Source organism: Marmota monax, unplaced genomic scaffold, assembly GCF_021218885.2.
Source record: "Marmota monax isolate L192 unplaced genomic scaffold, Marmota_monax_Labrador192_F-V1.1 WCK01_AAM20220418_F8-fsc00167, whole genome shotgun sequence".
Lineage (NCBI taxonomy): Eukaryota > Metazoa > Chordata > Mammalia > Rodentia > Sciuridae > Marmota > Marmota monax.
The window spans coordinates 470,179-483,833 of NW_026694116.1; the positions used below are offsets into that span (position 1 = coordinate 470,179).

Below are 13,655 nucleotides of genomic sequence, written 5' to 3' on the forward strand. Positions count from 1 at the left end.
GTGGGCGCTCTGGCTGCTTCCACCGTTTGGCTCTGGTGATAATGCTGTGACACACTGAAGACCCTGTCTTCAGTTCCTCGGGGTATATCCAGAGTGGAACTGCTGGATCATGTGGTGATTCTACATTTAGTTTTCCCACAGCAGCTGTGTGGCTTTTCACTCCCAGCAACAGTGCACACGCTCTCCAACACACGCTCTTCTGGTGTCTTGCCTGGATGGGAGCCGTCCCGGTGGGTGGAGGTGGCATCTCATGGTAGTCTTGGTTTTCATTTCCCTCATGAGTAGTCACGTTGAGCATCTCTTTCTGCCTATTGGCCGTCTGCACATCTCCTTGAAGAGACGTCTGCTCAAGTCCCTTGCCCATTTTTGAGTCAGGTTTTCTGCTCTTTTGTTGCCAGGGAGTTTCAGGGCTTCTTTTTACCATCTGGAGAGTAGTCCTTGTCACACATAAGGTTCCAGATGTTTCATCCTGTTCTGTGGAATGGCCTTTTACTGTTAGGAGTAAGGAATCAAATCAATACATAGGCAGTTGCCTTTTGACACGTAGAACTTTTTAAATTCTCACAAAGTGCAACTTGTCTAGTTCTTATGCTGCCGGTGCTTTTGGCGTCACATCCAAGAAGTCACTGCCAGATCCCACGCTTTGAAGCTGTCCCTGTTGTTTCCTTCTGAGAGTTCACTATAGTTTCAGGTCTCGCCTTCAGGCCCTGCTGTCCTGGGATAGTCTTTATATGCGGGCGAGACAGGGCCCGCCTTCATGCTTCTGCGTGTGGATTTCCAATTTTCTCAGGACTGTTCCTTGTGAAGCTGTCCTTTCCCCCATGAAATGGTCTTGACAACCTTGCCAAAAATTAATAATGTGGTGGGTTTATTTCTGAGCTCTCTATTCTACTCCACTGATCCACATCTGCCTGTATTCCAATACCACATTGTCTTGATTGCAGTAGATTAATAATAAGCTTTGAATCTCTATTTTCTTAAATCTAATGAGATTTAATCTGCGGCCTAAGCATGGTCCGTCCTAGAAGAAATTCCATGGGCAAGAGTGAGGCCTGTATATCCTGCTGCTGTGGGAAGAGGGCTACATGTATGTCTGCAGATCTAGTGAGTTCATGGTGCCACGTTCTGTGTGGCTGCATGATCCATTACTCACAGGAAGTACTGAAATCTACAACTACCACTGTAGAAGTGTCTATTTCCCTCTCCAATTCTGTCAATTCTTGCTTCATACATTTGGAAGATTTATCATTAGGTACTCAAATGTTTTTATTTACTATACTTTTTATTTTTCAATCTTGCTAAGTTGCCCCGGTTGGCCTGGAACTTGAAATCCTCCTACCTCAGTCTCCAAATTCACTGGAATTACAGGTATAGCCATGGTCCCTAGCTATAATTATTATACTCTTGCTGTCTTAAAGCTTTTACTAACAGATGGCATCCTTCCTTGTTTCTTGAAAGCTTTTGATTTAAAACTCATTTTCATCTGGTAGTAGTATATCCACATTTATTGTCTTTTGGTTCTTGTTTGCATAGAAGATTTTTTTCCCCATCCTTTCACTTTTGATATACTTGTGTCTTTGTATCTAAAGTGTTTTTCCTGTAGAGAACATATAATAGGATCATGTGATTTTATGCATTCTGCCAATCTGTCTTACGATTAGAGTGCTTAATCTGTTTACAATTAAAGTAGCTACTGCTAAGGATGCACTTAGTGTCTTCATTTGCCTTTAGTTGACTTTTTAAAACTGAAATGTTTAAATCTATATTTTCTCTTGTATATATCTATGACTATTTTATTTGTCATTACTGTGGGGATTACATTTGACATTCTAGAATTTTTACACTCTACTTTGAATTTATACCAGCTTCACTACAATAAAACAATGAAAACTCCGCTTGTATACAGTTCTTAGTCCTGCCCCTTTTGATGGTTTTCACAAAAGTACATCCTTATACACTGTGCATACCAAAACAAAAACTAATTCTTTTAAATGCATTAAACTACATAGAAAAAGTGGAGAATTACAAGTGAAAATTATAATAAGGCTAGTATCCGCTTTTATCTTTAATATTTTTATGTATATTTTTTAATTGTAGATGTATCTTTATTTTTATGTGGTGCTGAGGATCGAACTCAGTGCCTCACACATGCGAAGCAAGTGCTTTATCACTGAGCTACAGCCTCAGCCCCTAGTAACTGCTTTTTTATAATGCACCGATCTATTAAGTCTTACAGAAAGCACAAAATGGAATTACAAGCCATTTTTACAATAACACTTGCTTTTATAATTGCTCATATGTTTACTTTATTGAGATCCTCAATCCTCTATACTATACAAATTTACTGTGTAAGATCCTTTCATTTCAACCTGCAGAGCATTTCTTACAGGGCAGTCTACTGTGGTAAACTCTCTCAGCTTTGGTTTATCTGGGCCTATCTTAATTTTTCCCGCCTTTTGAAAGACATAGGTTTCTTGGCTGACAGTTCTGTTTTTTCTTTTTGCACTTGGAATACATCGGCCTGCGGCCTCTGGCATCCAAAGATTCTGATGAGAAATCTGTGGGTGCCACCAAGGACCTTGTATGTGAGGAGTCACATTCCTCCTGCTGCTCTCAAAACCCTTTCTTTGAACAGCTGGATTAGGGTATCAGTGTGGGACTTGAATTCATCTTACCCTGAGGTTCGCTGATCTCTTTGGATGCTATATTCACATCTTTCATCTGCAGAAGTTCTGCAAAAGTTTCCTACCATGTCTTCTACTTGTGGAGCACCCACAAAGTGCACACTGCCCAGCTGATAGTGTCCCACATAACCCTGAGGCTCTATTCAGTCTTCTTTAGTCTTTTTATCTTCCTGATCCAAAGACTTTATAATTTTCATTGTCTTGTATTCAAGTTTGCTCTTTCTTCTGCCTGCTCAGATCTTCCTTTGAATCCTTGTATGGTATTTTTCATTTCAGTTACTGTACTTTTCAGAAACAAAATTAATATCTGGTTCCTCTTTATAAAGGTTTTCACCTCATTAATATTTCCATCATGTTTCTACATTTTTTTTTTTCTTTAATTTTCTCCATGTCTCCCTCCAGTTCTTTGACCACGTGTAGGAAAGCTGCTTCTAACTTTATCCGGGAGATGTGTCATCATGTTTTCTCAGGAAAGGTTTCTGTTGTTGTTGTTGTTGTTGTTGTTTCCTTTGAGTGGGCCACAATGCCCTCCATTTTTCTGCATGTATTGCACACCAGTTGGAAACAGACATCTAATATAGTGGTGGCAACTCTGGAAGGCAGGTTCTCTCCTTTCTCAAAGTTGGCTGTTCTTTCTTGCTGCTATTGACTGTTTTGGTTTTTTTGATAGTTGTGGGCTACCTCTGTGCCAAGAACTATGGGGTAAATTTAAGGTTCTGTCACTTCTTTTCTAAGTGAGCACCCTTTCCCTGGGCATACACTGTCTTTACAATTTTCCCATATACTGTTTCTTTTGAATATCCTAATCTTTAATATTCAGATCCCAAAAGGCAAAAAAAAAAAAAAAGAGAGAGAGAGAGAGAGAGAGAGAAAACTTGGGAAAGAGGGTTGTGAAGATGGAAGGAAGTGTGACCACATGGGCACAGCCTCTTGGTCTGATCCTGTGTCAGAACACAGGCTGCTGCTTTCTGGAGGACAGTATCCTTTTTGCCCACTCTGGCTCCCACAGGCTGAGTGTAGGCTGCTCCAGCAACACATGGACCAGGGCTTTACTACAAGATAAAACTGACTTCAACTTCGGTTACTATTCCACCCCGAACTCCTGCCATGAAGTGCCACCACAGACTTAACCTGCAAACCTTCCACAAACTTGAGTTTCAAAACAGCTACAGCAGCCAGGCATGGTGGTACACGCCTGTAATCCCAGCAACTTGGGAGGCTGAGGCAGGAGGATTTCAAGTTCAAGGCCAGCCTCAGCAACTTAGCAAGGCCCTAAGCAACTTAGCAAGACCTTGTCTCAAAATTAAAACTTTATAAAAGGGCTGGAATGTGGCTCAGTGGTTGAGAGCCCCTGGGTTCAATAACCAGGACAAAAACACACACACACACAACCACCTACAGTAGACAGACTGTACCAGGGCAGCTGTGGTCCAGAGGAGAGTTGGTTCTGCTTTAATCCTGCTCCACCATCATTCCAGAACCCTCTGAAATAGGTTTTTAATCATACAACTCTGCAGTTGAAAAGAAAACAGAAAGAGCTGCTGAGAAAGGTGCTAATCAGTTTTTGTCAAAAGAACCAATATCCACCTAAGGCCAAATTCTGGATGCCCAAGAGCTGGGCAGTGTGGTCCCCACCATGCAAGGCTGTGGTTCGCTGAAGGTGATTTAACACTATGATGAGCACTGGGTCATCCATGTCTGACAATGAAGAATGGAGGGGTGAGGTACAAGTCCTGTGGACCCTCAGCCACCCAAGCCAGGCACAGCTGCCTACAGAGCTTGGCCGAGACTCCAACCATAAAGTGCACATCCACCCTGTTTGTGGTGAGCTCACTATTTAGCAAGAAGGAAAAGAACACAGCCTCCTCTGACCACCACCAGAGCAATGCCAAGACTAGTGAAGAGGTAACGTAAAATCTTAAGGCTGACCGAGACACTCCAATGCTGGCTTTACACATGCCCACAGGAGGCAACACTGAGAACGGCGAGGTCTGAAGGCGGAACTGTGCTGAAAATTGTGCTGTTCCTGGCATACATAGACACTGCTGCAAAAGGCCTACACCTGTTCCCACCATATCAATAGTGGCCTCCACGTCCCCTCCATCCAGGACACCTGGTAGGGACAATGACACTTGCCAGAAGACTGTGGTGCTGCCCTCCAGGCAGGCCTCCTGCTCTCAGCAATGCTAGAGGTGTGCTAGTCGCTGAAGTGAAATGGGACCCAAACAGGGCACACTCCTCTCTGGGAAACTCTTTCTGGCCTGGGAAGATGAGGTAAGCCTTGAGGCGACACAGAAGGTAGCTGGGGCTGGGGGCACACCTATCACCTGGGAAGCAGAGCAGTCTACCAACTGTCAGAACATACTGTACCTACAGTTGGAGGTGATTTCACATGCTCAGCCCAAAACTAATATGCTAATTAACCAAAGCTACATGGAAAGATATGGAAGATAAACTAGAGAACTGATGAACACATTGGGCATTTCACTTTAGAAAGATGATGAAATAATAAGCTTAAATTAAAGAAAAAAAAAAAGCATTAGCATGTGAACAGCAATACTGACTGCTGTGACATTCCTTGCCAGTTCACAACCACATGAGAGAAGCAGATGCTACAGAGCTTTGTGAATACCAGGTAAACTGCCCGACACAAGCAGCGCTGAAGGCACAGAGCCATGAAGCTAGGCAGTAGGGGCCAAGACTGATTCTGCTTCCTAACTGCCATGTTCCCACAGGAAGATCCAGAGCTCCCTATGGAGGCCGCCGGTTCCAGCCTGGGAAGAAGAGGACCAGATGCACCCGAGCCATCCCTGCCAGCCAGAAGGTTTTCAGAGAGTGGTGGCCACATCCGAGGATCCGGAATCCAGCTGAAGGACCCCGCTGACAAAACCTGAGATGATTTGAGCAGAAAAACAAGGACAGTAATATACTATAGCCCAAAGATCCAAATGAGAGTTTATGAGGTGCTACAGTTTGGATCCTGAACGTCCTCCAAGATTCATGTGTTAGAGGCTTAGAACCCAGAGTGGTGCTACCAAGAGGTGGTAGGGCCTTTACGAGGTGGGACCTACTGGGAGCATCAGTGCAGCAAGTGTGTCCACAAAGGGGAGCAAGGGACCAGTCCCTTCTCACTTCTTGAGATGAGGTGACTGGTTCTGTTCCACCACATGCTCCAACAGTGTGCTACCCCAAGCTAAAAGCAATGGGGCCAACCAATCACAGACCAAACCTTTAAAACTTTTCTCTTTACAAGTTGATAAAATCTCAGTTATTTGTTATAACAACAAAAATCTGACACACGAGTCAAAAGTTAAAAATAGATGGATAGGGGGTAGGGGACTAGGGCTGTCGTTCAGCCGCAGAGCACTTGCCTAGCACGTGTGAGGCATTGGGTTCAATCCTTAGCACCACATAAAAAGAAACAAATAAAGGCATTCTGTCCATCTACAACTACAAAAATAACTTAATAAGCGGCTGGGATTGTGGCTCAGCAATAGAACATTTGCCTAGCACGTGTGAGGCGCTAGGTTCGATCCTCAACACCACATAAAAATAAATAAATAAAGGTATTGTGTCCATCTACAACTAAAAAAAAAAAAAATACATATTAAAAAAATAACTTAGTAAAAAAAATAAATGGGTGGGAAGTGAATCTTCCTTTCAGTATAAATGCAACTGAAAGGCAGTGATGGAGACAGAAAACCACCACGGGGACCCTGCCCTGCAGCACTTCCTGGTGGGTTGTGATAATGAACAGGACACCTGCAGAACCTCAGACTCTTCCTGAAGATACATGCTAGGGACAACCTTTATAATGGAGCAACATGCAAGACCCTGCCATGCCCTAATAAGTCAAAAGGCCACCAAAAACACAATTCCTAATGATACAGGTCAGTCACCTGTGGTGTCCCAAGACCTATACCTGGTCCTGAGGCACAGTGAAAAGCAACCTCAGAGAGGTTCTATGGAGAGCCTGGCCTCTATTCTCAAGATGCCACAGTCAAAAATGGCCAGGAATGCTTCAAACTAATAGGAAACTAACAAGAAACAACAGAGACAAGTGACTGTGGGATCCAGGATCAGATGTGTTTTTCTTTGGCTATAAGGGACATTACTAAGAAATCAGTAAAGTTAGCAATGTGCTACGATTAGGTGACTGTCACAGCCCAGGTGTTGATCACTGCACTGTAAGAAGCTAGAAAACATCCTTATTTCTAGAAACACAATGCATTATTTTTAGGAAAAACACTTAACTATTTAGAGGTAAAAGGGCACAAGTCTGTATTTGTAGCACAGTTCATGTTACACAAAATGATTATGTACTGGGAAGAGGGGCAAAATTGTGCCTTTTGGTAAAGGGAGTGAAGGGCACATGGGAATTGTTTGAACAACTTATGCGACCTTTGTGGTAGTCTGAAATTATTTTAATTAGAATTTTAAAAGTCATATCCTGGTGCTAGGGTTGGGGCTCAGAGGTAGAGCACTCACCTAGCATGCATGAGGTACTGAGTTTGATTCTCGACACCACATAAAAATAAAATAAAGATATTGTGCCTACCTATAACTAAAAAGTAAATGTTTAAAACAAAAAAAAAGTCATATTCTGGTACTGGGGTTGTGGCTCAATGGTAGAGCTCTTGCCTATCACACGTGAGACACTGTATTCAATCCTTAGCACCACATAAAACAAACAAATGAATGAATGAATAAATAAATAAATAAATAAAAACAAAGGTATTGTGTTCATTTACAACTTAAAAAAAAAGTCATAACCTGTGGCCAGGTGAGATTCCCCAGGTAAAGCCCTCAGGCCAATAGTCTCAGCACCAGGCCAACCTGGTTCAACTTTCAGGAAGGCTGGCTGGCAGGCCCTTTTCAAATTCAAACTCATGGCTGGCCTGTGCCACAGGGAGCCATCCATCTCCTCAGGGAGGGCACTCCACACACATGCAGTGGCAGCTCCCTATGAGGCCACATGCTGCCAACTCCTACAAAAGAACCCCAACAATAATCAAGTGTCCGTCCACTCAACCAACAAGGAGAGGCATGAGCACCAGGGGGCTGAGGAGAAGTACCCAAGGGCAAGTGACTTGGCTGGTGACAGAGCCAGAGCAAAAGACAACTCTCTACACCTTGGCCACACTTAGTGCCAAAAGACAAGTCTCCACACCTTGGCCACACTTAGTGCTTCCAACAGCATCCAACACAGGACCAGGAGTGCTCTCAACCCCAGAGTCCTCCACCCAGACCAAGTCAGTTTTAATACAATATTCACGTCAGATCAGAGGCAAGCCAGATAACCAAGGCAGGTGGCAGCAAGAAAGGCTTTAAGGCAGGCACTGCCTCTCCACTGCACAGGCCAGTGCTCAGTGACACCAGCCACACTGCACCTGGAAGGCAGAAGCTCAAGACATACATTCATAAAGAAACACAGCTGGTGGACCCTTTTACCTGTCTGTGACTTTGTGGTGGCCATGTAGCACTGGCTCTGAGGTAGTGACGGGTGAAGGGATGGGAAGGGGGGTAAAAGCTGCTGTCGTCCACAGTCAGAAACGTTTCTGTTGATCTCCTCTTTTGGTTCCTTATGGTCTCTAGCTTCTCGAACATCCCTGGGATCCTTGCTGGCTGCATGCTTCAAAACAAAGACAATTAATAACTATGACGACAAGCCAAAAGATGATTGCTGAAATAACATGCACCCAAAATTACAGCTCTTTTCCCCGGTAATTCCCTTCAAGTGAGAGATGAGCCACTATGGGGAAACAGAAAATCTACAAATCCATGCAACCTGGACATCATCAAAGAAGCACCTGGAGCTAGGACATGTATGCCTAGGCATCTGCTGGATGACGAAGGTCAGGCTACCAGCCACCACCCAAGCTAAGAACAGTATTTCCAGGTCTAATGGTAAGGAGGATCACGAGGAAGGAGGGGCAGTGGGAGAGGGAAAAAGAAGCATCTGCAGTGACTGTGTGGCTGTAGAACCTCAAATATCATCTTATCTGCTATTTGTAGAAAAAGTCTGCCAGCCCCTGATTTAGGCAATCAGTATGACTAAGCTAAAAACACCCAAAATGGAAGCACCGAAACCTCTCTAGGAGTGCCTCCACAGCTGCCACAATTAGACCTGCAAGATCTCCAAACAGCATGGATTCCACAACAGCTAGTTACACTTGAATCTGTCTTTAGCCTTAGCCTTCCAAAGCACCAGCAGCCTGTAGGCACCTATGCTGACACCATAACCACCTCATGATGGATCAATAGCCTGCCTTTACTCCACACAGCCTACACTCCACTGAACCTCCATCTATCTGCTTCCATATATTCACAGACAACCTTGAGAGAGGTTGACCTCAAAACACCTCAAGCTGACAAAATCTTATTGTGCACACAGTAGTTTCCATAAATAATGAGTAGAACAGACAGGCTTCCTCTGATACATAATCCTGAGAAAACTGGAAATCCACACGCAGAAGCATGAAGGCGGGCCCTGTCTCACCCGCATATAAAGACTATCCCAGGACAGCAGGGCCTGAAGGCGAGACCTGAAACTATAGTGAACTCTCAGAAGGAAACAACAGGGACAGCTTCAAAGCGTGGGATCTGGCAGTGACTTCTTGGATGTGACGCCAAAAGCACCGGCAGCATAAGAACTAGACAAGTTGCACTTTGTGAGAATTTAAAAAGTTCTACGTGTCAAAAGGCAACTGCCTATGTATTGATTTGATTCCTTACTCCTAACAGTAAAAGGCCATTCCACAGAACAGGATGAAACATCTGGAACCTTATGTGTGACAAGGACTACTCTCCAGATGGTAAAAAGAAGCCCTGAAACTCCCTGGCAACAAAAGAGCAGAAAACCTGACTCAAAAATGGGCAAGGGACTTGAGCAGACGTCTCTTCAAGGAGATGTGCAGACGGCCAATAGGCAGAAAGAGATGCTCAACGTGACTACTCATGAGGGAAATGAAAACCAAGACTACCATGAGATGCCACCTCCACCCACCGGGACGGCTCCCATCCAGGCAAGACACCAGAAGAGCGTGTGTTGGAGAGCGTGTGCACTGTTGCTGGGAGTGAAAAGCCACACAGCTGCTGTGGGAAAACTAAATGTAGAATCACCACATGATCCAGCAGTTCCACTCTGGATATACCCCGAGGAACTGAAGACAGGGTCTTCAGTGTGTCACAGCATTATCACCAGAGCCAAACGGTGGAAGCAGCCAGAGCGCCCACGCCCTTTGGTGGGTGAAGGGAGCAGCAGAGTGTGGCCCGTCCACAGGGTGGAACGCTGCTCAGCTTCACAAAGGAAGGGTGCTCTGCAGCGTGAACTGAGGCCATCAGGCACCAGAGCACGAGTACTGTGGTGACTCCACTCTCCTGAAGTCCCTTACCCGGAGTAGCTGAAATCACAGAAAGTAGAATGGGGGGTGCTGGTGGCTGGGGAGAGGAGGGGGGAATATGCATTGTATGGGACACACTGTAAAGAGTGGATGGTGGGGTTGGGGATGTGGCTCAAGCGGTAGCGTGCTCGCCTGGCATGCATGCGGCCCGGGTTCGATCCTCAGCACCACATACAAACAAAGATGTTGTGTCCGCTGAAAACTAAAATAAATAAATAAATATTTTAAAAAAAAAAAAAAAAAAAAAAAAAAGAGTGGATGGTGGTGAAGGCTGCGCAGAAGTATGAGCAAGCTTAGTGCTACCAGGTTGCTCACTCAGAGACGGTCAATGTTGTGTGTTTTCACCCTCTCCCATAAAAGACAAAGCATCCCCATCTCCTGGCAATGAGACCAGGGAGAAGTGGCCCAAGTCAGAAATTACTGTAATTCGAGGCACTTGATGAGTGCTGTGCTCCACACTGATGGGTTTAAGTGAGGACATGCTTCATGAGGTCACAAGTGTGGCAGGCAGGCAGGCAGTCAGGTAGGTAGGCAAAGAGGGGAGTTCCAGATGGAACAGCAAACTGTATACCTCACTAGTGAGAGATGAGTGCTAAGCAGGGCAGGGGTGCTGTGTGTTCTCTGCCCTCTCACCCAGGCTCTGCAGCTCTACCTCAAACCCTCTCTCACCACATCTCACGTGCACTTTGCCTTCTGTTTCACATGTGCTGCTATCTTGTACTCTTAGCCTCTCTCACGCGCCCTGCTGTTGGCAAGGCACCTAGAAAGCTTCTCAGAGACAGCTCTTCTTTCCTCAGGCCACAAGAAAGCTGCCTGATACCTCACCTAATGTCCAGAACACACAAGTCACATTACTTGATCTCACTGCCTATCTAGCTAGGAACCTGCTATGGCCTGAATGTGTCCCCCAAAGGCCCCATGTTGGAAACTGAATCCCCAAATTCACGTTAATGGTAACTGGAGGTGGGGTCTCCAGGAGGTTATTAGGATGGGATGAGGTCAGGCGAGGGCCCCTGTGGTAGAGGAAGAGACCTGAGCTGGCAGGCTTGCTCTGCCTCACCATGTTATGATGCAGCAAGAAGCCCTTACCAGATGCTGGCACCATGCTCTCAGACTTCCCAGCCTCTAGACCAAGAGCTGAACAATCCTCTGCCCTTTATAAACCACCCCATGTGTGGTATCCTGTGACAAAAAAGAAAGTCCACCCAGACAGAAACTTACGCTGGACTCAGGTTGTGAGAACCACAGTCTATACAGCTTCCTGTTGCTTCCCCTGGTGGAGACCAACCCAGTTCACCATCTCAAGTGCTGCACTGCCAGTGATAGCACCTGCTCCGCAGCAGATGGCACCTATACCCTTCCTTTCCCCAGGGATTAACTCTCCCTTCCCTCCTCCAAAGCACAGCTCAAACTTGGCAGTTCCTTCTGCAGCTGCCACCATTTAACCCACCACAGTATTGTCTGAGCCCTTCTCAGATGCACCAGGCAGTAACCACTAGGGCTCAGAACCTAGCTCCTGCTGTCACCTACACACTGCCACACAGCCTATGCAGCACTCAGCTATAAAATACATCCACTCAGCACTCGGAGCACAGTAAGATCCTAATTTACACATAAAATAAGACCTCAAGAGGAGACAGCCACATGAGGCTAATTCTCATTTTGGTATAAAAACCTATTCTTTCATTTCAGAAGTAATTTTCAAAAATCTAACAAAGAAAATTGAGAATTCCTGAGCCTAGTGGGAATCAGATCCTGCTCACAGTTGCAGTCTCACAAGGCAGAACCATGAGAGAAGAAATGACCTGCTGCACCAGGAGGCAGGGCACATGGGCTATGTCCTTGCAGAGCCCAGCACGCCCTGCACTCTCTGCTCCAGCTCTGCCACAGGCTTTCCCCTCCTGGCCTGTTACTGTTCAAGTTTCTGCCCCAGCCAGTGAATTCTCACAGCTGGATATTTCATTGCAACTGCAACTCAACACTAATTTGCACCATTAATAAGAACTTCCCCTAGTACAGTGGCAGAATGGATGGGGCCACTTCCCACCCCACACCTAGAGCCCAGTGGTAGGCATGTGTGGAAGGAGTGGAGTGTGGAAGCACAAAGCCAGAGGAGAAAGCTAAAAGCAGGCCACAGTAATGCCTCCTGGTATGTGCATAGTTCAATTAGGAGAGAAATCCTCAAGATCTAGACTAGGCAAAGAGTTCTTAGACATCAGAATGACAACGTGATGCTTGACATCAGAAGCGCAGTCCAGGAAAGCAAATTAATAAATTGGACTTCATCTAAATGAAAAGCTTTTGCTCTGAGAAAGATCCTTCGAGAGGAAGAAGATAAGCTTCAGATGGGGAAACTAACCTACAAAAACCACACCTCAGATAAGGATTCATACTGAGGAAACAACCTCAAAGCTAACCAAACAATACTAAAAAATGGGTGGGGGGGTGCAAATGGTGCAAGAGACATTTCAACAGCAATGACAAGAGCTGGCAAGTGAGCACTGAGGAGATGTCCCATATTATAGGCATGAGGATGTTTGAGTAAAACAAGGACAATATGCCACCACACCCATCAGGTAACCAAAACAGTAGCCACGCAACACCAAATGTTGGCGAGGATGTAAGAAACAGGATGAGTCCCATGAGGTAGGGGTACAAACTGCAGCCACTAGGGAACAGGGATGGCTTATAAGTTCTTTATAAAACTGAACATCCAAGGGACTGGGGGTGTGGCTCAGTGGCAGAGCACTTGCCTAGCATATGCAAGGCCTTGGGTTCAATTCCTGGCACCAAAGAGAGAAAACCAAAATGAATATCCAATCAACAAGCGACACAGCAATTCTACTCCTGGATACTGAACTGAGAAACATGAAAATGTATATGCAAACAAAAACATGTACATAAATGCTCAGGGCAGCTTTAAGAGCACCAAACTGGAAATGTCCAAGTCTTTCAACAGTGAGTGGCCAGTCTGCAGCTATCCACACCACGGACAGCTGGGCAGCCTAAGGAGGAGCAGGCTCCTGATGTAACCTGGATAATCTCGGGAAAATTATGTTGAGTGCAAAGAGCCCCCCAAAAGTTATACACTGTATGGGGCTGGGGTTGTGGCTCAGTAGTACAGCGTTCATCTAGCACATGTGAGGCCCGTGTTCAATCCACAGCACCACATACAAATAAATACAATAAAGGTATTGTGTCCAACTACAACTAAAAAATAAATAAATTTTTAAAAGGTTATATATACACTGCACATACTGAACAACACCTGAAATAACAGAATTACAGAAATGGAGAATGATCTAGAGAGTGCCAGGGATCAGGGACCTTGACTGTGATGGCTATGCCCCTCTGCATGCGCGCGCACACGCACACACACACATGCACACACACATGCACATCCAAGTTATGGTGAAATTGAGTAAGACCCATGGATCACACCAGTGTCAGTACCCCAGTTACAACACTGCATTCCAACATGTAAGATGTTATCACTGAGGAAAATTGGGCAAAGGGTACATAGCACATTTCTATACTATTTTTGTTGCTTCCTGTGAATCTAAAACTA

The 13,655-nt window shown here is 45.2% G+C and overlaps 1 protein-coding gene across 6 annotated transcripts in view; it reads right to left on the reverse strand.

Annotated features, from left to right (window-relative positions):
• Ehmt1 (euchromatic histone lysine methyltransferase 1) overlaps window positions 1-13,655 on the reverse strand; it is a 151,723-nt gene that overhangs the window by 71,031 nt on the left and 67,037 nt on the right. For all 6 annotated transcript variants that reach the window (XM_058585878.1, XM_058585877.1, XM_046465677.2 and 3 more), the window contains one exon: window positions 8,136-8,316. In XM_058585878.1, the coding sequence (XP_058441861.1) occupies window positions 8,136-8,316 (181 nt within the window). The remainder of the gene's footprint in view (window positions 1-8,135; window positions 8,317-13,655) is intronic.